Source organism: Aotus nancymaae, unplaced genomic scaffold (genome assembly GCF_030222135.1).
Source record: "Aotus nancymaae isolate 86718 unplaced genomic scaffold, 86718_ANA_hifiasm-v0.15.2.pri h1tg000077l, whole genome shotgun sequence".
Taxonomy (NCBI): domain Eukaryota; kingdom Metazoa; phylum Chordata; class Mammalia; order Primates; family Aotidae; genus Aotus; species Aotus nancymaae.
In genome coordinates, this window is record NW_026988492.1 from 6,853,555 (window position 1) to 6,879,583 (window position 26,029).

General features: G+C 36.2%; 1 protein-coding gene across 9 annotated transcripts in view; it reads right to left on the reverse strand.

The window, feature by feature from the left end:
• The window catches only part of WAC (WW domain containing adaptor with coiled-coil), a 98,577-nt gene that overhangs the window by 18,828 nt on the left and 53,720 nt on the right, over nucleotides 1-26,029 (reverse strand). For 6 of the 9 annotated variants that reach the window (XM_012474195.2, XM_064368556.1, XM_064368555.1 and 3 more), the window contains 4 exons: nucleotides 19,136-19,242; nucleotides 12,608-12,723; nucleotides 11,325-11,437; nucleotides 6,439-6,747 (listed from right to left, as the gene is read on the reverse strand). In XM_012474195.2, the coding sequence (XP_012329618.1) occupies nucleotides 6,439-6,747; nucleotides 11,325-11,437; nucleotides 12,608-12,723; nucleotides 19,136-19,242 (645 nt within the window). The remainder of the gene's footprint in view (nucleotides 1-6,438; nucleotides 6,748-11,324; nucleotides 11,438-12,607; nucleotides 12,724-19,135; nucleotides 19,243-26,029) is intronic. The other 3 variants (XM_064368558.1, XM_064368557.1, XM_012474199.2) reach the window with 1 other exon arrangement.

Genomic DNA, 26,029 nt, shown 5'->3' on the forward strand with positions numbered 1-26,029 from the left:
TGTATATTTACTTTAAGAGACAAAACCTCTTAATGCTTTCTATTTACAAATTATTCCCTTGTATTTCCAAATTCTGCTGGGGCTGAGGGGGCGGGGGGTTGATGGGTGGGTGGGGAGTAGGGTGACCAACCTACCAAAGACTCGACGCATAAAAATCTGTTGCTATAACCTCCTTCTAGGGTTTAAAATATTATCACTTCAACTCTTCTTATAGGTACTCTTGCAAACCACTGTAAGAGCATGAAGTCAAACGTTATGTCTGACCTTTTTTTCTGGTATCTCAACTCCTTTTCAATATACAGTAAGATCTAAATGATACTGGTAATAAGTGTACTTCTAATCATTACTTTCCTGAGGTGTCTTGACAGCTGCTGTAATACTAAGCAGGACATGGGAATGTGTGAAGCTCAAATCATTGCTACAAAGGCAGCCTGCTTTATTTTGCAACAGTGGTGTTACATGGGAGACACGGAGCAGATTATGAAGAGGTATGTAAGTGTCGTAGGAAAAAAACATAGAGTAGGTAGGTGACAACACCTATTATAAATCTTAGTGTGATTGTCATTTAATTTTTAAATTCATGAGTATTTTTATTCATGTATCTTTCTAGCACTCAACGCATTTATAAATGCACATAAATATGTTGATTATAACAAAGATAGTATCTTTTTCAACCTTTTTATTCAACTGAGAAAATCTTCATGTTAATACATATAAAAGCTAAACAAATTCTAATAGACTTTGCTAAAGTGACATCCCACGCTAGCAGAACCCACTTACACACTCCCACATACTCTACTTCCCAACATTCAATTGTTGTCACTAATCTCAAGAGTAAAAAATGTCCTCATAGTAATGTTAATTTTCAGCATGTACTGGCAATCTTTCTCTTCCATTGTTTTTATCCTGGTAAAGTATACACAGCATCAAATTTACTATTTTAACTGTTTTACAAGAATACTGATTCTTGTAAGTAAAGTATTCTGGGTATACTTTTAAGCACATCCACATTTCTGTGCAACTATCACCACTATACATCTCCAAAACATTTTCATCTTCCCAAACAGAAACTTAATACCCACTCTCACCCTGGGTACTACCCACCAGTCCCTGGGAACTACTATTCTACTTTCTGTCTGTACCAATTTGCCCATTCTAGGTACCCTTGTATATGTGGAATCACAAAATATGAGTCCTTCTGTGTCTACCTTATTTCATTTCATGTAATAGTCTCAAAGTTCATACACGTAGCATGTATCAGAATGTCACTCCCTTTGAAGGATGAATACGGTATTGTTATGTCTATGTATCACAATGTATCCTTTCATCTGTTGATGAACACTTGTTTCTACCTAATGTTTGTCTATTGTGAATAATTACTAGGAACACATGCATGTAAGCATGTTTGAGTCCCTGCCTTTCTTTTGGGTATATATCTAGAAATGGAATTGCTGGATCGTACACGTAATTCTATGTTTAACTTTTTGAGGAACTGCCAAACTATATTCCAGAGATGCTGCATTTTATGTTCCCACCAATAATGTACAAGGGTTTCAGTTCTTCCACATCCTCCAAAACACCTGTTACTTCCTTCCATTTTTAAATTATAATAGTCATCCTAATGGGTATTAAGTGATATTTCATTATGATTTTTGACTTGCATTTCCTTAATGACTAATGAGGTTGAGCATCTTTTCATGTGCTTACTGGCCACCAAAATGTCTTCTCTGCAGCAATGTTTATTCGAGTCCTTTGCCCATTTATGAACTGGGCTGTTTTACGTGGTTGAATTGGACTTCTACATATTGTCATTCATCCCTTATCACATATATGATTATAAATATTTTCTTGCATTCTATGAGTTGCATTTTCCACTCTCTTTGATGCACAAGTTTTTAATACTGATGAAGTTCAATGTGTCTATTTTTTTCTTTGTTGCCTGTGCTTTGGTATCATATTTCAAGAAATCATGGCCAAATCCAATACCATGAAGATTTCGTTTTCTTCTAAGTCTTAATGTTTTAGTTCTTAACTTTAGGTCTTTGATCCATTCTCAGTGAATTTTTGAATATGGTGCAATTGCCCTTCTCTAATTTTCTGTTCATAGTCTATGTCCACTGTTCTACTGGATTGTCTTTTTCATAATGCTTTGTATGAATTAATGTATCTTTAATGAATCTTGCAAATATGCTGCAGGTATTTTCTCATATCTGATATTTATCTTTCAACTTTTGTTTACTGTACTTTCCATAAAGAAATTTAAAATGTCTTACATGTGGTCAAATATATTAATTTTTAAAAGGACAAATCCATTTGGGTCTTGATGAACATCTTCCTTACTGTCAAATTACAAACAATATTTCCTAATATTCTTTTTATCAGTAAGTTGACTAAACTTAAACTTAGCGACTAAGACTATATTCCTACACTATGTATTCGATTATTCAATAAATATTTGAATAACCGTGGCCAATCTTTCTAAAAATTATTTTAAAGCAAAACAACTGAGTGCTGAAGTTGGCTCACTACCACTGCCAGTTAATGACCATCTACATCAGCTATAGGAGACTAACTTTAACACATACTGAGGTTTTTGGGTTCACGCAATTGTCATTTAGTCTACAGACAGCATAAAAACAGAGGGAATTTTACCTCAAGTGACTGAGTCACACCTCATATTAATTAGTACTAGTCTATCCTGGACTAGTCTACTGCCCCTTGCATATGGCACTAGCATAAGAGCATGTGACTATTTACACATGTCCATACTGAGAGCCAGCTTGAGGTTACTAAATAGGTCTAACTCTGTGATCACTTTGTTTTCAAATTTCTCTCTGCTAATAAATCATAATTCTCAATTATTAAATAAGGAACTTGTTGAAAAAGGTTTAAACTCTCCTGAAACTTAACCTAGTCATAGCAAACAACAAGGGCCCATGTCTCCTATTTTGTCTTTTCACAAATCTGGAAAAGATGGTAGAGTTAGAGCAGGCCTAAAATGGCCATTGGGGTGCCAACTGATAAAATTCAGTTTTATATTTTTTTGGTGTATCAGAATTTCTCTATTTGTTAGAGGGTTTACAGTAAAGTGATCGTACATAGATGGTCAAATGTTACCCTAACAAATAAATATAGACCTAAACGGGGTCACCTCACTCCCTTGTTTCACTCTACCTAACATCAAGACTGTTCTCTGCAGACGTAAAGAGCTCTGCAGCTTTCTCTGACCATTCAAGCAGGCACAAACATTGAGTTCACCTTAGGTTCTTTCTCTCAAATGACACACTGGCATCAAACAGATCTAAATTCACTGCTGGTATGCTTTAGTCAGATGCATAACACATACACACACTTCTTTCTCCTCAAATACTTTTTTAAACCATGACCAATGCAAGTGCTCCCCCAACTCTCAACACCTATTCGTACAGCATTCATCTACAACAAATATTACACACTGTTGTATAGGCACCCATCTACAACAAATATTTACACACTGTTGTACAGGCATCCATCTACAACCAGTATTTACACACTGCCTAGTATTTGTCAAGCACTAGGAATAGAGCAGTGGTTAAGAAAGACAAAGACTCTGCTCTCACAGCCTCCAACACTGACATCTTTCGACACAGTTCAACTATACTATTAGTGCTTAAGACCAACAGAGCAACCTGATTTGGATCATCAACCCTTAATTTAAACTCTAATCTACTCTGTCAAAAAATTTAAATTACGAGAGTCCAAATTGACATAGATGTGGTGTATGTTACGTCTTTCATTACATATGGTTTTGAGGAAAGACCAGAGTTGTGGAGAAGCTGCCTCTAATACCACGTTTGAACTAGGGCAATGTTTAGCTCTTCATTTCTGCGACAGAGATACTACCTTCCCTCACAGTTTTGTTTTAAGGAATAAACTAAAATAAATATAAGACAATTAGCATCAAACTACATGGAGGGAAGGGTTAGAAGGTGAACAAAGTACAGAAGAAGGTTAACAAAGTATGAAATACATTAAAACATAATGCTGAGCCCTAGAGAGGATATTATCTAATGGAAAAAACTGAAATTATAATGTTTTAAGTGTTGTAATGAAACAGTATTGGATTCAATAGGACAGCAATGAAAGAAAGAACATGTCCTATTTAGCAAAAGCTCAGGACAGAAAAGATAACGGCAAGTCCCAAGAAATGTCCAAGTTTGCAACAGACGAATTACAGAGAATTAAGGGCGAAACAGGTGGAGATCAAACTAGTAACAAGACTGCAACCATCCTGTCAAGTGCTTGCTATAATCTACTAAAAAGTATGGACTTTATCATTTTGATATTAAAAAACCACTGTAAGTTTCTAAGCAAGGAACTAACACAATTCAATTTAAATTGTATAAAATGACGCTACCATAAGTGGGTAGACTAGGTAAGAAGATAATCAGAAGATTATTTTAAGAGAGACTGGCCAGGCACAGTGGCTCATACCTGTAATCCCTGCACACTGGGAGGCCAAGGTCAGAAGACTGCTTGAGGCCAAAAGTTTGAGACCAGTCTGAGCAATACAGTGATTTTTACAAATTAACAAACAGAGAGAGACTATCTGAATTTCGGTAAATGAAACAAAATACTTTTACAATTGACAGAGGGGAAGGGGGAGGAGGGAGGGAGGGATCAAATTTCAGTAAGTGCTAGGACAAAGAACCCAAGATTTGTCAATCGGTGGGTGGGTGAGAATGTTTAAGAATAAGGCAAACTTAGGGAGAACAGTGCTGTCAATTACAGTGAATCTAAGAATAAATTGTGGGAAAGGAAGAAATCAGGGACACATTGTATCTGAGGATACGTAACAAATACTAAGAGTTTACAGAAGGTAAGTAGATAAGTTAAGTGTGAACCAGAACTAAAGATTTGGTAGTCATGACAGTAACAAAATGACTACCAAGGAACAGGCTAAGATACAGATATGTAAGAAGCAGGAAGGAACACAACTAGGAAACTGAAGGAGAGCAGTAACACAGAGCCAGAAAAAGAATTTCAAAAAGGAGTTAAAATGTGTTAAATGGACAAAGGTAAAATGGGATAAATACTTTTAAAGGATCATCAGAATTTTAACTGACAGATTTTTTAAGTAAAATTTTCTGTGAGCAAATTGTCAGAATTATAGGAAGTAAAAAAAAAAAAAAAAAAACAAACAAAATGTCCTATGGAAAATATATTAACTATAGCATTAATTCAGATTTCATCCCTCAGTATTTCTCTGTGCAAACTTAATTCTGTCACAGGATAAAATCTGACATGATATGTATGAATTTTAGTACAAATCATCTTTACCGAATTTGACATTTGGAACAAGCATTCATCTGACACTATGTACTGCATAATATATATACTAAAGTATACGGTTTAATAACAAGGAAAATTCAAATTACATGCATATAACATGTAATATAAGGAAATTTTAAATAACATGTTATTTATAGTTGAGTTTCTGCTCAACTATAAACATTAATCTATATTATTCTAGATTTCAAGGGGGCTACAAGTTCTTTTTTAAGATTCTTTAAAATCACACTGTAGTTCAAGAAAAGAAACCAGAAACAAAGAAATCCAACTATCTGAGCCCTTTGTCAACAAATTAAATCAATGTGAATTAATGAATCAAGCCTCTCCTAACCCACAGAACATTTAAAAGTACCTCAACACTTACTAATGGTCTGCTACTGGGTCTACCTGTGACAATTTCTGTGTTTTAATTTGCTTAGATTGTTAAAACATACTATAAAGTACAAGTTTGGGATTGTGAATGGTCTATACAAATCTCATCACATTGCTTATGTTGTGTGTCACCTTCCAAGTAGCTGTTCTCACAATTTTTCTGTAACTTTCTGAACATGCTTTGATTATTGACACTGAGTTGGATAAACACAATTTGGGTTGCAATGTTTAACTTCCACTCTTCAGACTTAAAGTCCAATTCAGACATTAACACTCCTTATCTTATGACTCACAACTTAATTTTTAAATCACAAACTGAAACCAATAATGAAATGTTATAAAGAAATTAGTTTTAAAATATCTCTATTCATATTAAATATTAAGAGAAAACAGACGATTTATAAACTCAACTGTCAAGACAATTATCACAAAAAAAATAGAAAACTGAAGGGACAGTTATTTGACTTCGACAAGTTACTTAAACCATTATTTTTATAAATTGAGCACTTGACTTAATTCAGAGGCAAGAAACAGTTCTGAGGCTGGATAGTTATAAATTCAAGAAAAAGCGCTAGATATTACTAACTCTAGACCTAACTCTACATAGAAACATTCTAAAAGACTTTAAAAAAAATTTATAATAAAGTCTTATAAGCCAAAGGAAATAATGTAATTAATATATAAGAAACGTAGAAACTATAGTTCAACGTGCAGCATCTAGTAATAATGGCATACCTTTTCTTTCTGTTTTCTGTGCAGGGACAGAAGATGTGGGTGTAGGCAGTTTTGATAAAGTAGATGCTCCATTAGCATCAAATGATTTCTTTGGCTGGTGATCAGACTGTAGCGTAAATGGACTAGAAGGAACAGTGCTTGGGGTAGCAGTTGGATGAACCACTGGTTTGATGGGGTGCTGTACTGGCGTAGAACTACTGTGAGTCTCTGCTCTTGGCAGTCTGTAGTCTCTGTCATTGTGTCTGCTTGTTTGAGACAAAATATTCTGTGGGAGCAAACTACTGGCATCACTGGAATGCTTGTCTTCCACTTTAGTTCACAGTTCGAAAAAACAGATGTTCGAATGACAGAAGGGGGAAGAAAAAAGATTACGTTAGAATCCTACCTTTAACATCAGCTAATTTAGCAACATACTTGTACTTATATATCCTTTTATAAAACTGCAAACCCAGTTAGTGTCTGCAGTTTTACCACTGGCATGTAAATATGCAATACTGGAAGAAGAGGAGTTTTTCCTCAACTATAAATATTAATCTATACTTGTATTTCAAGGGGGCTACACATTTTTTTAGGATTCCTTAGAATCACACTGTAGTTCAAACAAAACATAAAAAAAAAAAAAAAAAAACATGGAATTGTAATACCATACTCATAAAATTTAAAAAAAGTTTTAAAAGCAAAAAAGGTAAATGCTTCATTCTTCTACACTATGGGTCACAGAATTTAATAATTCAATTATTCACAGTGGTTCAACTGCAAAAGAATATTAGCTTTATTAGCCTGGTCTTTTTGAATACTAAGGTGGCTAATTAGTTGCCTCGAAAGTAGTTTATACTAAGGCTTAAATGAAATCATTTTAAGATGACTGAAGTTCTGCAGTATTTTTAATAATGCTACAAATACCAGAGTTAGTAATAAAATCATAATGCATAATGCTATCTGAAAATAGAAGTCCAACACCTGGAGCGTAGTCAGAAATATCTACTTATCACTAGGTATATTAAAAACAAATCTTCCAATTTAAAGCCACAAAAACACTTTAAGCTCAGAAATACTGAAATCAGTTTAAAATCTACCAACAATTTAAATTCTAACACCATGATTCCACAAAACAGTACAAAGGAAGGAAACTTTCAACGATCATGTTAAAGTTCATTCGAAGTGTACAATCTAAATTATAACATTCCAATTGACAACTAAAGAATTAAAATAACCTCCAAGGAGAGAAACAGCCTAAAATCCAACCATGTAACATGTAATAATTTTACTAAAGCGATGCTCCCTCTGTTGATTATTGTATTTTTTTTCCAATTAACAGCTCCTCCAATTGTAAAGACCAAGACAAGACAACGAAGGAGGAACACTCAAACTATAAGTCAGTTTTAAAGTTGTCAGTACACAACCACTACATGTTACACCACAGCAAAATGTACCAGAATACTACCCAGAAAGTCAATCACATCAAAACATAAGGTCTTTCGACAATGACTTAATATATAAAATTCAGTGTTATAAGTAAAAATTTACAAAAATGAACAGAATACAAACATCTGTTGTATGATGGTAACGTATCAGTAAGCTATCAACTTGTATGAACATAAAATTTTAAAAATTTTATTCTACAGTTTCTGCCTACACTGAGGATACTACTAAAACAGAAACCTTTAGGGGCATTCATAATAGGAATAATATCATGCCCAACCCCTATATACAATTTTTATTTCCTCAACCAAGAAACTTTCCTTTCAGCTTTGTATGGCTAGTCAAAATGTATGAAGTGTATGCACTCCAATGAAAATTAAGGATGATACTTCTAACAGTTATAAGTTAAAAAACAAAAAAGGCAACAGCATTACAGAAACAGGGGACGCTATAGCTGTAACAGCTTTCTATACTTACAACTCTGGATAAACACAGTTAAAGCAATGACTGTTTGCCACCCTCCCAGAGGGTGGTGCTTTGCCTTTCCTGACTGGAGAAAGGAGAGGTATGCTACTGGCATCTAGTGAGGAGAGGCCAGTTATGGTGTGCAACCACCTACAAAACAGGAAAGCCTCCCATAACAAACAATTACTTCACCCAAAATGTCGTTAGTGCTTCTGTTGAGAAACCCTAAGCAAGGTTTCTCTAAACACAGAGCCATCACCATATAAAGCACAGGTTTGCAATAATAAAAAAAATTCAGTAGCAGTTAAAAGCAAACTAGGAATTTTACCCATATAATTTTCAATATCCAAGTTGTGGAGAATATTCCTGCTAAAACATTTTAATTTTTTTTTTTTGAGACAGAATCTCACTCTGTTGCTCAGGCTAAAGTGCTACAGCATGATCTCAGTTCACTCACTGCAACCTCTGCCTCCCAGGTTCAAGCGATTCTCCTGCCTCAGCCTCCCAAGTGGCTGGGATTACTAATAGGCACACACCACCACACCCAGCTAATTTTTATATTTTTAGTAGAGACGGGGTTTTGCCATGTTGGCCAGGCTGGTCTCAAACTCCTAACACCTCAGGTGATCCACCTGCCTTGGCCTCCCAAAGTGCTGGGATTACAGGCATGAGCCACCGTGCTTGGCCTTGGTTAAAATATTTTAGCATTTTGCAAACACTTAATACACTGCAAAAAAACAAAACCAAAAAATGTTACTAAAACCTACTTTACTTCTTTACATGTAAAAATCTTCCCAAACCTTGCCCCTCTGACAACCCCTACAGTTCTTTTAGTCGTAGTCAAGAACAAGCTTTAAGCCATACTCTACACAAACACCAATATACTGAACACAAGGGAACACTCTGTCAATATATTTTGGACAGACTAAGTTAAACACTTCAATGGCTTACTGACTTTATTACTACTACACCAAATATAACTAAGTTGACCAAGTATTAAAAAAAGCAACACAGCTAAGGTTCTCTCTCAAACATTACCGAAACTCAAAGTGTGATACATGACTACATTTCAACTAACCACAGACCCACTGACTCATCAATTGCCTATCTAGGAATTTCACTGAAGGCAGTAATCATACAAGTGGGCAGATATGAATCATAATCTTGTTTACAGTAGGAAAAGGCTGAAAACCTAAGTACTCACTGATAGGGGATTATTTATCAATGAAGGTATACCTATGCCATCAATATAACAAATTCAGAATTATAAAAGGACATAAAAACATATCTGATACATTACTGAATAAAAGAACAAGTAAAAACAGTAATACAGAATCCCATTTTTGGCATACATACATATATAATTTGTATACACTTTTATATGCACACAGAAAAAAGTATACATTCCAAAATGTTCTTGGGTCATGGAATTACAACATTTTACATTTCCATTCACAAATATGGCTTACTTTTGAATTCATGAAGAAAAAAGAAGTTATTTTTATATTTATCTGTCACTCATTTTCTGTGCATCTCCTCCCCCTGCAATTTGTTCAAAAAGCCCACAAGTTGGGTGCAACTCATTTACCTCAAGTGGAAATCCTGTCTCATTTTTAATTGTTTGACAGAAGTCAGTTAATTAAGATATAAAAAGAAATGGGACTAGAATCTAAGTTATCTCAAAATTCAATGTTCTTTTATTTCCTAACTTCAGTACTTTATATCATTAAACATTATATATAATTTCACTAATATAAAAATTTAATATTTAAAATTTAATCCTGCAGATCTATGTTTGTTACTGTTTCATCTTAAATATTTTCTCCCATCAAAAACTCAATAATCCCTTCCGAGACCAAACATACCCCCGACTTTTTGGTTTGAGTTACAGAAGCAGGACTGAAATACTGAAGTCTAAGAGTTCCCAGAAAACATCACCTTGAAATTCTTCTCAAAATTGCAAAAGGAACCCGAGAAATCTATGTGGCATTTAAATTTTTTAATTTTTTTGAGACAGAGTCTGTTGCCAGCTAGAGTGCAGTGGCATGATCACAAGCTCACTGCAGGCCCAAACTCCTGGGCTCAAGTCATCTTCCTGCCTCAGCCTCCAAATTGCTGGACCATAGCTGGGTGGTTAATTTTTAATTTTGTCGACACTGGGTCTTGTCATGCTGTTCAGGTTGGTCTCAAAATCTTGACCTCAAGCCACCCTCCTGTCTTGGCCTCCCAAAGGGCTGGGATTGCAGCAGGCATTAGCCACGGCACCAGGAGTAAATTTTATTCAAGATAAGGGAAGCCAGTGGAAAGAGTACCTTTAAAAAAAGCTTCAAATTTGGAGAATGAATTACAAAACAAATGTGTGTTATCCAAAATTGTCTCCCTAGCACAAAATTTGGCCTCAGAAGAACACTGAGTTTGAATTACAGATGAAGAGTACCTTAAAACAAAATGGTGTAAGTTTTCTAATAGACATTTTTAAATTGTGTGGAAATTCAGAATAGAGATATTATATAGATCTATGATCATGGTGAAATTAATTTCCAAATACAAGGATAAACAAGTTACTCACTGGTAACATAAAAAACCAGTAGCTATGGTGCTACTGTGTATGGCTATGATTCAATTATTAGACTAAAACCCAGTGAGATGAGTCTCCAGTTTAACAGGACACAACTTAAGCACAGGAGGGTAGGGTGGGAGAGAAAGCTCCTGTTTGGGGGGATCAAGAGAAACCAATCCAAAACATAACATTTGATATGCTTGCAATTCAACTCCATCACAGCCATAATTGGTAGTGGGAAACACAGATGTGTACTACTCTACTGTATATATCTTCCCTTTTCAGGGACCAAAATGGTGGAGGGTGGGGGATAAATCCAACATAAAAGAATATACGTTTCTATTTACTTTAATTTACATATGTAGATGATGATGGACACAGATTTGAAAAATAGGAATAAATCAAACATACACTTCAAAGAAAAAAAATTAATACCTACTTCCACTGGCAAACCCACTAGTGGCTGTTGCTTGCATCACCTCTCTTCTGTAATCCCTATCTTTTGGGAAGCTGTTGACTGCCATCTTGTTTGCTTCTTTTTGTCTCTGTTCTCTAAAAATAAAACAATAAGATAAACACATAAAAATTGCATCATGGGCATGAGTCTCCATAATAAACAGCCCTGGCCAAATGCCTAACAAATGTTATATAGAAAACAAAAGAAATGAACATGGTCATAATTTAACTGGTGTGGGAGATGGAATGTAGCAAACAGAACACTAATGTTTCTCACTAATAGCAAAACCATATCAATAAATTATACCACTAACGCCATAACCAAAGCTCAGTAGTTTTCATTCTCCGTATGAAAGAAACATTACGGTATCATAAAAACGATTAAAGTTCTGCATAAATGTAGGTAAGTATTATATTAACTATACTGACTCTTCACAAGGCCTTTGTGGACAGTTGTCTATCTGTCCTAGAATTTCTTTTTTTTTTTTTGAGGTATCATCTTGCTCTGTTGCTCAGGCTGGACTGCAGTGGCACCATCATGGCTCACTGCAGCTTTCGCCTCTCAGGCTCAAGCAATCCTCCCAACTCGGCCTCCTGTGTAGCTGGGACTATAGGTACATGCTACTACTCACAGCTAACTTTTTTGTAGAGACAGGGTCTCACCATGTTGCCAGGGCTGGCCTCAAACTCCTGGGCTGAAGAAATCCTCCTGTCTTGGCCTCCCAAAGCACTGGGATTACAGGAATGAGCCACTGCACTGGCCACGTTTTTTGTTTTTAAAAATAAAGACAAGGTCGGGCGCGGTGGCTCAAGCCTGTAATCCCAGCACTTTGGGAGGCCGAGGCGGGTGGATCACGAGGTCTGGAGATCGAGACCATCCTGGTCAACATGGTGAAACCCCGTCTCTACTAAAATACAAAAAATTAGCTGGGCACGGTGGCGCGTGCCTGTAATCCCAGCTATTCGGGAGGCTGAGGCAGGAGAATTGCCTGAACCCAGGAGGCGGAGGTTGCGGTGAGCCGAGATCACGCCATTGCACTCCAGCCTGGGTAACAAGAGCGAAACTCCGTCTCAAAAAAATAAATAAATAAATAAAAATAAAGACAAACTATGGAAAACATGATGGGGCCATCAACCACTGCCAACTAAAAAGTGTAGATGGGTATCACTATAAAAAACCTAAATTAGAATGTTTAATGTTGTAAGATATTAACTTATAGAACCAAGATAGAGAAATAATGTTTAATTAGATTAAAAGCAAATTACCTTTCAAGCCACTCTTTTGGTTTTTCCCACTGTGAAACTTCTGTTCGACAATTGTAGTAGTATTTTTTCCCAGAAGAGCTAATATGCTCAGACCAGTCATCTGCAGAATCATAAGGCTTAAAAATATATATTTTTACAATTAGAAAATGTCAATACTATTTAATCACATGAAATGAAATATCAAGAACATCAAAGCACACATACAGGAAAATACTTATGAGATACAGGCACCCTGAACTAGAATGCAACTATCTGCATAGATATTTAGAAGACTTTAGTTTATGAAAGTCTTCAAAGACAACACAACTCTTTAAAATATCAAAATTAAGCAGAATAAAAATTAGACTGCTAGGCACAGAAAGAAAACTGTGAAATTATTATCATCTTGATTTTAGAAAACATGACCAAATCGCCCACCATCATTTTAATTGTTGAAATCCAGTAACGTGAGGGTGAGAAATGTACTCTTGACTAGATGATGACATGTGATCATCAGTTTTAAATTCTAAGGCACAACAGTAATTATATATGGTATAAAAGAGAACAATCTTGCTTGTGTTAACTGTTACTCAGTGAAAAAGGAACCAAAATACGTAAACATAAACAGAAAGCTAATTAAAAGCTATAAATCTGCTTTACCTTCAAAACTGACAAGATGGGTCAAGTACATACCATAGTAACTAGAATCTTGTTCTCATATAATATATAGGATTAACAGTATCACTCATTTTCCCATAACTAAAAATGGTCTTTCAAAAACTCTCAGATATTGCCTCTTCCAGGTATTTTTACAGGCAATGTAACATCATAAAGAAATTAGAAAAATCTGAAAGGTTCAATTTCCATGAAACTAATCTCACAAAGTGAAATGTTTAAGTGCCTAACTGGCCCCAGGAAATCTAGTAGAACCGCCAAGTATCCTGGTTGAATTCCTTAATTATTTTTTTCAAAGGTGCTTACTGAAATAACATTGATTATATATTTTTTCAAATAGCTAGAAAAGAGGATTGAGTGTTCCCAACACAAAGAAATGACAAATGTTTGAGATGACAGACACGCAAATTACTCATGAAATCATGTTCTACACCATTATAGCCTATCCTTCTGGGTTGAGTGTATTGTAACACAATTTTCAAGCTTGAGGAAATGAAGTCTTATTCACTGCCTTACCTTGGCTTTAATTCTAACAACTAGAAAACAAGCTGAGAGAATTTATGACTTGCCTATAGGTCACAAAACTAATTAGTCATTTATCAAAGGACAAAAAACCCTGGTTTCCAAATGCCTGTTATTCCCCCAGAATTAACACCAAATTCTGGAAATTCCCTAATAATTCTGAAGGCAGGTGGAAAAAGATCACAGACTCTGCCATATATTTATATGCTCAGGATTACATCCCAAAATAATGAGGGTGGTAAAGCATCCCTGGGCCCCCAAACCTCAAAAGGCAGTGGAGAGTTAATTCTCAATCCCACTAGCTTCCAGAAGCTACAATCAAGCTTTAGGAACCCAATCACAAAGGGCCAAATTCAAAAGTTCTTCTCCACTACCTACTCCTCCCTATAAATTATTATGCAACTGATCCCTTCTACGGATGTTATCTGGAAAACTTGGTTTGCTTGCCAAGTGGTTATGTGAAATTACTGTATTGGAGAGATAGAATGAGATTTCACACTAATGGACAGAGAACAGCAGAGGTCAGTATGATCTAGACCGGTGCTCTTCCAAGTGATGGTCTGCCAACTTGTCCTGGCGGAGTAAGGAGCTTGCATCTGAATACATAAACATACCGTTTCTTTCACAGAAGTTGTACCTTGAACTAAACGTTGTATTTAAGTGATTAACATACTAGCACAACCTCCAGGACAGAAAATTCACAGAGCAGAACACTGGTCTACCACACTACAACGATTTTGCATATCAAATTCTGTATCAGTTCAAGCTAATGTCTTATACTTAATAAAATTCCAGGGTACAGAATTACAATAGCACACCAATAACTTTATCTTTTCCACCCCACTGCCATCCTCAAGGGGTTAAGGAAAAAGAAGCCCTTCAACTTATGGGATAATTTTTACAATGCTGATGTGCAACAGCAGGTGTCAAATTTCTTAATTTTACAAAAAGAATACCCAATATTCAGAACTTAAACAAAAGGTGTGCAAACATTTAAGGTTTTCTAGATTTGGTTTGGGATGGTTGCCAACATATGCTCTAAAGCAGCTCTCTCCAAGTGTTATCCAAGAAACCTTGAGGGAACCCTGAGATCCTTTCGCAAGACCAAAACTATTATTATATACTAACATGATCATTTTTTTCTTCCTCATTTTATCACAAGGATATATATAGTGAAGTTTACCAAGAGGCTCAACAAAACACTGAATGTATCACAACAGACTGAATGCAGCAGATATGAAGTTATGAAATTCTGTCTTCTTCTATTAAGTCAAACATTACCAAGATGTTCTATGTCTATTTTTTTAGAAAATAGTTATTTTTCATAAAGATATTACATATGTTACCATATAATGGGTTTACAACTGACATTTTAAATGATTATTTAATTTTCCAGTTTTAATTTTTAATATGGCAGATATTGGTGAGACTCAAACTTTTTCTTTCATTTCCTTTTTTCTCCTGAGATGAGGTCTTGCTATACTGCCCAGGCTGGCTTCTAACTCCTGGGCTCAAGCAAGTCTCCCTCTTCAGTCTCCTGAGCAGCCGGGACCACAGGTGGCAAGCCACCTCAGCGGGTTCAAGACTCAAAAGCTTCAAAGTATGCAGATGATACTTAGTTGGTAACAAGAGGAGCTGGAGTATGAATGCAAACTCATACAGGATTGAACTTAAGCACACCCCAGCAAATCAAAATTGGCACAGAATATTTAGAAGGGAAAATCTCAATTACAGTGCCTTTAAATAGAAATAAGCAACTTTTTTCCCTAAATTGAGAGCTCTCTTTGAAAAATCAAATATGCACAACTAATCTAAAATAGTCTGCAAGTCACGTCATGATTTTTTTATTTTACTTTATTGTTTTTGAGACAGGGCCTTACTGTTGACCAGACTGGAGATGTAGTGGCACAATCATGGCTCACTGCAGCAGCCTCAACCTTCTGGGCTGAAGCAATCCTTTGCTTCAGCCGTCCAAGTAGTTGGGACCACAGGTACACACACCACCAGAGCCAATTTTTTTTTTTCCTTTTTGGTAGAGACAGGAGCTTACTATATTGACCAGGCTGGCTGTAAACTCAAAGCCTCAAGTAATCTTCCTGCCTTGGCACTTCAAGTGCTGGGATTACAGTCATGAGCCACTGCGTCCAACATTCCCATGATTTTTACTGTGAAGGAGGCATTCACCAAGCTTTTCCTAATCTTTACCATGAGCCAGGCTCTGTGGTAAACACCCCACAATAAATGTTTATCATAAGACTTAGCAGGGAAGTACATTACATGTTAATGCCTTAATCTGATACTGAAAATAAAAAAGGAATTTCAACTTGGCTTTTAATAGTTAACTTCATTTTTAAAAATCACCCACATAACCAAAGATCTGTGTAGATTAAAGCCAACTTTTCAGGTAAGATTACATTTACAGTTTTTAAGTACTGTTTGTGTCATTCCCACTAGCTATATTATAATGCAAAAGACCACTACTTAGAAGTAATTATGCATCTACGGGTGAAATCTAGAGAAACCAGAACCCGGATTCCAGAAACACATTAATATTTTATATCTATTTGAGTAATTATGTTTCAGGGGAACGTAATTAAGTTCCCCTGACATACTTATCATTTGAATCATTCAAGCTTATCTGATGCCCATTATTTATTCTTTCTGATTTTACTGGGTTAAATCCATTGCTCTAAAACCCAAATAATCAAAATTTGTTTTCCCTGGAGGAGGTGTGTGTTTTGCCTTTATGTTTAAAAAACAAAACAAAAACACAAACCCACAAGGGCTGCTGCTGCTGTCCTAAGAGTAGACAAATAGTTAATCTAAACTGTCAATGACAAGTGGAACTTTAGGGTTAATGCTACTTTTTAAATTAATAGACTGTTTTCCAGAAAAACAGGCAAATTCATTCTAAAATCCTGAATATACATCTCATTGAAAATGATTTGCTCCCCCTTCTCCCTACTCGGCCTCATCCTCCATTCCCCACTTTTAAGAAAATAAAGAAAAAAGAAAATGATTCATTGCAAATAGTTTGATGATAGCATGTGTGAAGGCTTAGCAAGCTGTTTTCTCAGCCTCAATCCCACCCTTCTAGTCGGCTCTTAGGGCTGGAAGAGTGCAAATTACTCTCTATTTAGCCAGTTGGCTTCCTTCCTGTTAGAAGCATTAAAAGAGGGAAAGTTAGAAGAAAGGAGCAGCCAGTTGTTTCCAGCTCTGGGCTACCATCTCACCACTAAAACTAGCTTCACCATACCCTCAGAAGTACTGCCACCAGCTCTGTGGGGCTCCTACTCTAGGCTATTAGGTTCCAAAACCCAACTTCATCCTGTTGTTCCATAGCCCTGAGTGGTGATTACTATGCGTTATCTCAGGGTTCCTTTGTTTTCTTCAGAATCTGCTTAACCAATCCCATATGTTAAATTCTGTGTTAAAATAACTAGTATGACTTTTCTTTTTGAGACAGTCTTGCTCTGTCGCCCAGGATGGAATGCAATGGTGTCATCTTGGCTCACTGCAACCTCTGCCTCCCAAGTTCAAGCAATTCTCCAGCCTCCCAAATAGCTGGGATTACAGGTGCTTGCCACCATGCCAGGATAATTTTTGTATTTACAGTAGAGACGAGGTTTCACCACGTTGGCCAGGCTGGACTCAAACTCCTGACCTCAAGTGATGTGCCCACTTCGGTCTCTCAAAGTGCTGGGATTACAGGAGGCGAGCCATCTTGTCTGGCCACTGGTATCATTTTCTAAATGAACATTAATACTATCTATTTTTATTCAAATAGTATCCTAATGTCTCAATTTTCTATGGAAATGTACTATCCACACTGCTTCAACAACAAACAAAAATAAAATCTGAAGGTCTTTCAACATCAATTAAGACATGATGATTACTCAAATACTCAAAAGTAAAATCCACTGGACTCAACCTACACCTTTTGACAGCCTTCTCACTGTTCCTTCTTTCCTATAATGTATTTTTTTCCACACTGCTGAGATAATTTTTTAAATTGCAAATATGACTTGACTTTACTGATTATATCCTTCAATACCTCTCCACTGCCTTATATATGCATAATCCATATTCCTTGGCATGACATATAACTTTTTATGATATACCTCCCACTTATCTCTGAAACTTTAGCTCCTGCCATTTTTCCACACTGTCCTCTAGCAGTTCTCTAAATATACTACACTATTTTACACTTCTACATTATTGCAAGTTCTATTCCTTTGTATGCTATGAAGTTCCAGAGCTCTTTTACTGCCTAAGTTACAGTCACCCTGTTGGGAGGCATTAGTTATACCTGACTTATCTTCCTCATCCAAGCTGAGAGTCCTGTGTTGAGTGCTCCCCAAAGCAACTTTAACAGGCACTGTTTACTTTTCTGTCTCTACCACAGGTCCCAAAATTCCTTTAAGATGGGCCACATTCTATATATATGCAGCCTAGCATATGCCCGGTGAATTAAAACCTTATTAATTTTTTTGCTGAATTGAACATTTCATTTAATCCTATGACTTTAAAAAATTCAAAATAAGTAAGTTATTTTATTAATCTAAACTTCTGAAAATATTTAAAATCCCTCATTGGGTTTCATGCCCTTGTGGACAGGTAACTGTATATCCCTAGTGTCTGGGAGAGTAAGACACAGGAGATAATAAATATATCCTATAAGGAATTTATACACTATGAAAAGAAAGTAAGCTTAAGTTAGACCACCTCAGAGAAGTTTCAGCCTGAAGTTCTTTTTATTTCGGTTATCACAAAGGAAGAAAACATTGCTTTGTACAGAAATCCTGGTTAATACCAAAGATAGAGTCTTCTGACTATGCTCAGTTCCGTTAATAAGCTTGGTTCACTGCTTTAAAATAGGATCATAATAATATCAAATAAATACAGAGACTGTGATTAAAAAAAATTTTTTTTTTTTTTTTTTTGAGATGGAGTTTTGCTCTTGTTGCCCAGGCTGGAGTGCAGTGGTGTGATCTCGGCTCACCACAACCTCCGCCTCCCAGGTTCAAGTGATTCTACTGCCTCAGCCTCGCAAGTAGCTGGGATCACAGGCATGAGCCACCACATCCAGGTAATTTTTGTATTTTTATTAGAGACAGGGTTTCTCCATGTTGCTCAGGCTGGTCTCGAACTCCTGACCTCAGGAGATCCGCCTGCCTCAGCCTCCCAAAGTGCTGGCATTACAGGTGTGAGCCACCACGCCTGGCTGGACACATTTTTAAAAAAATAAAAGACATTAGATTTTACAAGACTTGCCATAGGTTTTTTAAAAAAAAAAAAAGAAAGAAAAAACAATTCCAAAGAAACAATAATGGGCATGTTTATAATACTTACTGCATCTGAAGTTTTGCTTGGATTATTGCTTGGATTAGAAGAATGTGAATTTGAACTATGAAGAGCACTGTGGTTGTGTGAATTTTCTTGTGGAGAGTAACTGGTCCCTTTAAAAAATAAAGAACAAAGTGAATTACAAGTAAACTGTATTTCATGTTTAATCTAAACTGTTTTCTATCATACTAGAGATTACTGTACATTCCTAAACCAATATCTTACATAAGCATTAGGAATATAAACATATCTATATTTTTTATAGTATATAAAGTATCTGTGAACCTATTAAAGATGTGGCTTTAAAATATATTATCGCTGTTAACCTGATATGCCCTGGAACAACAGCATATAACAGAGACCTTTTTTAGAGAAAAATCTTATCTTTATCATTTGTAGCAACATCTGGGTTTTCTTAAAGTTTTACTGGAGAAAAACAGAAGTACAATGTACACAGAAAAAAAGGCACAAGAACTCAAATAATACAGAACCAAAACTCACTATTATCAGTATGTTTTTGCAACCGTATTTCAATTTCTTAATAGTTTCCCCTATTTGCCTTTCAATAGTCTTGCCAATTTTTCAAATAAAACAGCATTAACTTTTTCAAAAAGTTAAAGAGTGTCTCAGGGAAGGGACTCATAAGATGATAAAGATGACATAAGAGTCTTTTCCTAACAAGTCCAATTCAGTCTAAAAATTGCTTAAAAGTAACTTGAGTTTTATGAACAATATATACATGTCAATGACCATGTTCTCTTGCTTTAAGAAAAACCAGGGTATAAAAATCCTAACTTGCAAAAACACTGATGAATGAAATAGAAAGGTTCACCACAGAAGTCTGTTAGTATTTCAATTTCATTCCACATAATTCTAGATTTTTCAGCAACAAAGCAACATAATCCAACTGATATGTTTTAATAAATGAGCTGGCAGTGGCATAGAGGCTACAGTATTATGAACAAAAACTGACGGTGCAGAGAGCAATTTAAATGCTCCAGTGGCCAAGAATTATCAGTTAAAACCAGGGTGGATATAAGTAGAAATGAGTTAGAAATACTATTTCAATCAATAGAAACAATTAAATGGTAAGAGGAAAGGTGAACTGAGACAGATGATGACTATAAGGTTTTCGACATCCAAGTGAAAATGGTCAGCAGATCAACACAGTATTAGGAATTCAGAAGAAAAGGTGTAGATGTGGATTTCGAAGTCTTATCTATTAGGGGTCAAAGGTAGGAGAGGAGACGGTTTTGCATTAAGCAGCAAGCACTGGAAGTTCATGGATGAAATGAGGATATGACAAGAAAAAAGGCAATGGCCAAGATATACCCTCAGATAAGGGTATGCTTATAATGGAAACTACAAGCAGATTCAAAGACCCAAGAAAGCTAGTGATATCACAAAAGATCAGAGAATTAATAATGGTTACTTAAGAACAACCCAAGTGGTATTCTAGAGGACATTTCCTAAGAAGCCTAATACTTGAGATACCTGATGAGTTCTTCTACTTATTTTATCTTGCTGTACAGTATTCTATTTATATAGATAGAATAAATACCCCAACTCCCTTTTTGAGTAACAGGAAGCAATAAATAAAACCTCAATAAATGCTCTAAGAATAAACACAATCAAGAAGAAATCAGTCAAAAATAAGCTGAACACTTTGGGAGGCTGAGGTGGGTGGATCACCTGAGGTCAGGAGTTCAAGACCAGCCTGGCCAACATGGTGAAACCCCATCTCTACCAAAAATACAAAAATTAGCTGGGCGAGGTGGTATGTGCCTATAATCCCAGCTACTCGGGAGGCTGAGGCAGGAGAATCGCTTTAACCCAGGAGGTAGAGGTTGCAGGAAGCTGAGACTGCGCCACTGTACTCCACCAAGAGGGAGGGAGGGAGGGAAGGAGGGAGGGAGGGAGGAAGGAAGGAAGGAAGGAAGGAAGGAAGGGAGACAGAAAGGAAAAGAAAAGAAAAGAAAGCAGGAAAAGTTGACAAGAAGCCCTGAGACTGCTACCGTTAGAAAGGCCTTCTGGCACAGCTAGCCCTTGGTAGGCATGTGGGAATCTGGATTTCCAGAGGGATCTCACAACCCTAACTGATAAAGAGGTGCTTAAGAATCTAACTTAAAAAAAAAAAACAACAAAAAACGAACTGCTCATTGTGCCTGAGCTGTTTGTGTATATAATACGGTTTGTACTGAACACCTGCTTTCCTACTGGAGTCTGAAATTTTGGTACATGCAAGGCAAAGAGTACCTATGTCCAGTAAAAGCGGTCTGCACTAAATCTCTAGTGACAACATTCCAAAAATGTGTCACAATTTGTTGCTGAAGGAATAAAGTGCATCCTGTGTGAGATACTCGGATTATACCCAGATTCCTTTGGCCTTGCCCATGGGCCTTTTCTCTTTGTACCTTCTACTGTAGTAAGTCCCAGTCATGATAACTATTATGTTGGGTCCTGAGAGTCAAATCACCAAACCTCAAGTGGTTTTAAGATCCCAAAATGCTTAGTAACAAAGGAAAAGTAATATTGCAAGTTTCATAGAAAATATTAGATTTACACTGAAATTTCTAATTTTCAGATATAACTCCAAAGATTTTTTGAAAATCAGATTTACAACACACAAATAAGAAATAGGACTAGTAATATGGACTACTAGAATATGTATGCACTACTTGTAGAGTTGAGATTTCCATGAAAATTTCCAAAAGTTTGTTGACAGTATAGGAAAAAGGCTAATTTTACTGACTGAAATAAACCCCAGTGTAATCCATTAAAAAGCCTGGGTTAGATATCCCACTCTGACATTTATTTGCACACATTCTTGCACAATATGTCCTATGCTTAAATCTGTGAAAGTGCCACATTAAGGTTTGTTGAAAGATATGACAGGTAGAGTATTCTACAAACATAAGGTATATTATAAAAGAGGTCTATTGACCTCTCATGAGGTCTCGATCCAGGAAGTCACTCCACTTTAGTGACTATTCCTAAAGTCAATGAAAACTCAAATACCAACAAACATTCCAATTAATTAAGCTCTTACCTCTAAGTAAATGGTATGCCTTCCACCAGCCTGATGGAAGTTACCAGTTAACTTTTAGGTCTAGTGTATGTGTTTTTAGAAGGCACAGCATAATAATCAAAAGTCAAAAGCATCAAGGCACACCGGCCTAAGACTTCTCTAAAAGAGAAAATGGAATCAGTTGTTGATAGGGAAATTAATTTCAAAGACAGGAGCTTTTTTGGATAGGGACCAGATTCCACATTCTACAGAGCAGATTTAACGAGACTGCTTAGCAAAAACAAAACTTGAAAAGGATGAGAAGATAAAGATATTTTTGTAAAAGACTAAGAATAAACTAATATCATTAAACACATTTCAAATTCACATAAAAGGTTTTATAGAAAGCATGGCAGTCAATACATCTTTAGATTCCAACAAGAAGGATGTCCTTAGGACCTGAAGGTAGGGCAGATTTGACCCTGAATAACATGACAGTAATAAGGTAAACAAAGTTACAAAGTTAACTGTCTCATAATAAAAGCTTCAGCTTATACTACCTTACACACTTTTTTTTGGTATTTCAATTGAGCCTTTTACTTTCTCCATGCAACTGTTTTCAAACTGAATACACAAGCAGAACAGCAAAGTGATTGTGCACATCCTCCCCAGGGCTGGGGTAATGGTGATTATGATTTTCTAGAACCATACTGAAAAGAAGCGCTACAACACAAAATTCCTTTTAAATCTCCTATCTTAAAAATCTCACATCAATTTTTATATGTCATCCCACAAGTTTTATATTCCTATTATAATAGAGTCTAAGGCTAAGAGAAAGAATATAGTAAGACTTCTGAACATATCCAAGTAAGAACCCACTGAGTCACACATTGACCCAAAGAAGCAACGGAGGCAATGCTGTTTATACAGTCAAGTACCTTTTATGCACTCTGTATATTAGCAAGGAAAAGCTCGCTATTTAACGACAATAAATAAACAATCATCTACTCAAGAAATACGGTATCAGTGAGTAAGTGGGATAAAAATGTTTTTCAATGCTACAAATTTAGGCCAACCTCAAGATATTGAAGTTAGGACTAATAAAGTTAAGTCTTAAAGGATTCAAAGAAAAGGATGCTATTGGGAATTACTTGGTTTTGGGAGAAGGAGAGGACAGATAAGGGAATTCTATACTTATGCTTCCAACTTGAAGAACCTAAATGGTGAGGAAAATTCTCCCTTCCAGTGCTTAACCAGGGCAGATTATGAAATGGAGATGTAACAACATGACTGGATGCTAGTTTCAGACCAGAGTCCAAGGGTCGGTACAAGAGAATGACATTTCCCCTGACAAAATCTTCAGTATTTTTGACAGAATAATCCCTATTTGGCATCCTCTTAAAACTTCAGAAGCTAAATTTTAAGGGTGAGAAGGACATAACGTATAGTTTCAAACAGTGAGGGCTCTAGAAGAATAATCAGAAAACGGTCCAAAAAATATTTATCAAAACATACTTGACTCAGCAAGAAATGGGTATTAAGCAATTACAATGCCCTTCCATTTACAAAAGGGAACCAGGGTATCAGGAAAGCAGGAGGAGAATATACAATTTTACATGATTAAATGACAGTGGGAAAGGCAACCAGCTTTAGAAAAGGTGCAACAACAGTTTTCAGTCTACTCAGGAGCAAAATATTATGGCATTTATGTTCTTATTCAGACCATGACAACGACCAGAATTCATTACCAGATCCTCAAACTTAGAAGTCTTAGTGTCTTAAAAACAATAAAGACACTAAAGAAGGAATAGGTGTATCCATATACAAAATGAAATAATTCAAGGACATTTACCATCCCATATTGCTTTCAAACAAATGCAAGTAACAGGTAGGACTGAATAAACCTCAGTAGTGGATTTGAAACTTTAGTTATTAAAGATTGTAGATTTCAAGGTTGTTTTTCTCAGAGATTCTAATTCACAGTAATTTTGAAATTTTTTTAAGTTTTTTTTTTTTTTTGAGACAAAATCTCACTCTGTCACCCAAGCTGGAGTGCAGTGGCACGATCTCGGCTCACTGGAACCTCTGTCTCCCGGGCTCAAGCGATTTTGTGCCTCAGCCTCCTGAGTAGCTGGCACCACATGTGTGAGCCACCGTGCCCAACTAATTTTGGTATTTTTAGTAGAGTTGTTTGCTATGTTGGCCAGGCTGGTCACACACTCCTGTCCTCAAGTGACCCACCTGCCTCGGTCTTCCAAAGTGCTGGGATTACAGGCGTGAGCCACTATGCCTGGCTTAAGACCTGAATTTTTAAAGCGCATTCCCAGGACAGTTCTAGTATAGTTAGCACCCAGGCCACACATTGGGAAACATAGGTTTACAAAGTCAAATGGTAGAGGATACTCAACAAATCTCCCTTGAAAAGGTAAGCAATATGCTAAAATAAACTGGTGATCATACCCTCTTCACTTACAGAGATGACTGTACTCTACAGGTCTCTTCCTGTCTTTTCTAGTACCTTCCCAAGGATCTTCTTCCTGTTACTCTACATGTTGTACTACCTTCCAGGGTCCTTCGCCTTTCATCAAAAGGCTCCTAACCAGCAGGCCACAAGCACTTAAAAAAAAAAAAAGGGTTTCACCAAGAAAGCCACGTATCTGTAATGGGTATTTCTGCTATAACATGATGTATGTTTTCCTTGAATAATCTTGAATTCTGTAAAACTGCACACTAAGTCTTATGGGAAAAAAATAGAGTAGGAACAAAGCCATTCAAAATTATGCAACTTTATTATCAGAGCACTAATAAAAACTAGCACAGGCAAGCAGCGCAGCATGGATATAAATTACTTCCAAGTGATAATAATGCAAAATACATTAGGATAAAAATGCAGCTATTTGGGGCTAAGAACATGGAAATGGAAGCGAAGTTCTGAGCATTGAGGATATAATTAATATGGACACACAGTAAAGTGTGACTTGCCACAGAGAGCCATGCAAGGCTAGGGAAGCCGACTTGAATTTTCTTTAGGGATTCTTGCCTGGTTGGGGGCTTTTTCCTTTCTATTTGAAGGTAATAACCCTACTTCTGCTATTCTGATTCTCCTTGACTAAAAAATTTCTTTTACATATGAACCAATACAACTTCAGTTTATAACAACATCATTCTGCAATTTACCAACTGTGTATCAAGAAACTTGGTGGTAAAAAGGAAAACTTACAGCTAACCAGGCTTTGTCCTTTGGGGGAGGGAAAAATGTATCACAGTAAGTATCAACAATTTGACAGTTGGCTATAGAGTTAATCCCTCTACATTTGGGCTCTTCAATGACAGTCACTGGCCACACATAGCTAGTGAACACTAGAAACATGGCTAGTATAAACTGGGATTTTTCTGTATGTGTAAAATACACACTAAATTCCAAGACTTAGGGAAAAACAAATGCAAATTATCACATTAATTTTTTATATTGATTATATAAGTATTTTAGATATATCTGGTTAATAAATATAATTAAAATTCCAGATTTTGGCTACTAAAAAACTTAAAACTGCGTATCTGACTCACTGGACAGCACTGCTCTAGATTAAAGTGCACTGATACTTAGTTAAAGGAGGCCAGGGATGCCTACTGTGCATTAAACATGTCTCCCAAAGAACTAACATCTGAAAACAAGCTGCTTATAATTGAGTCTAGAACCAAGATCTGCTTAGCACAGCATGCTGAATTTTCCAGGAATATAGCTGCTATGCAAATTGTGCTGTATAAAACTTCATTCTGTTTGGAACTTTTATCAAAATGTTCACTACTTGGAAAAATCTCACCACTGACAATAAAGCTATAAAATACATCTGCCTGACATTTGTCACAAACAAATGACATTAAGTAGACTC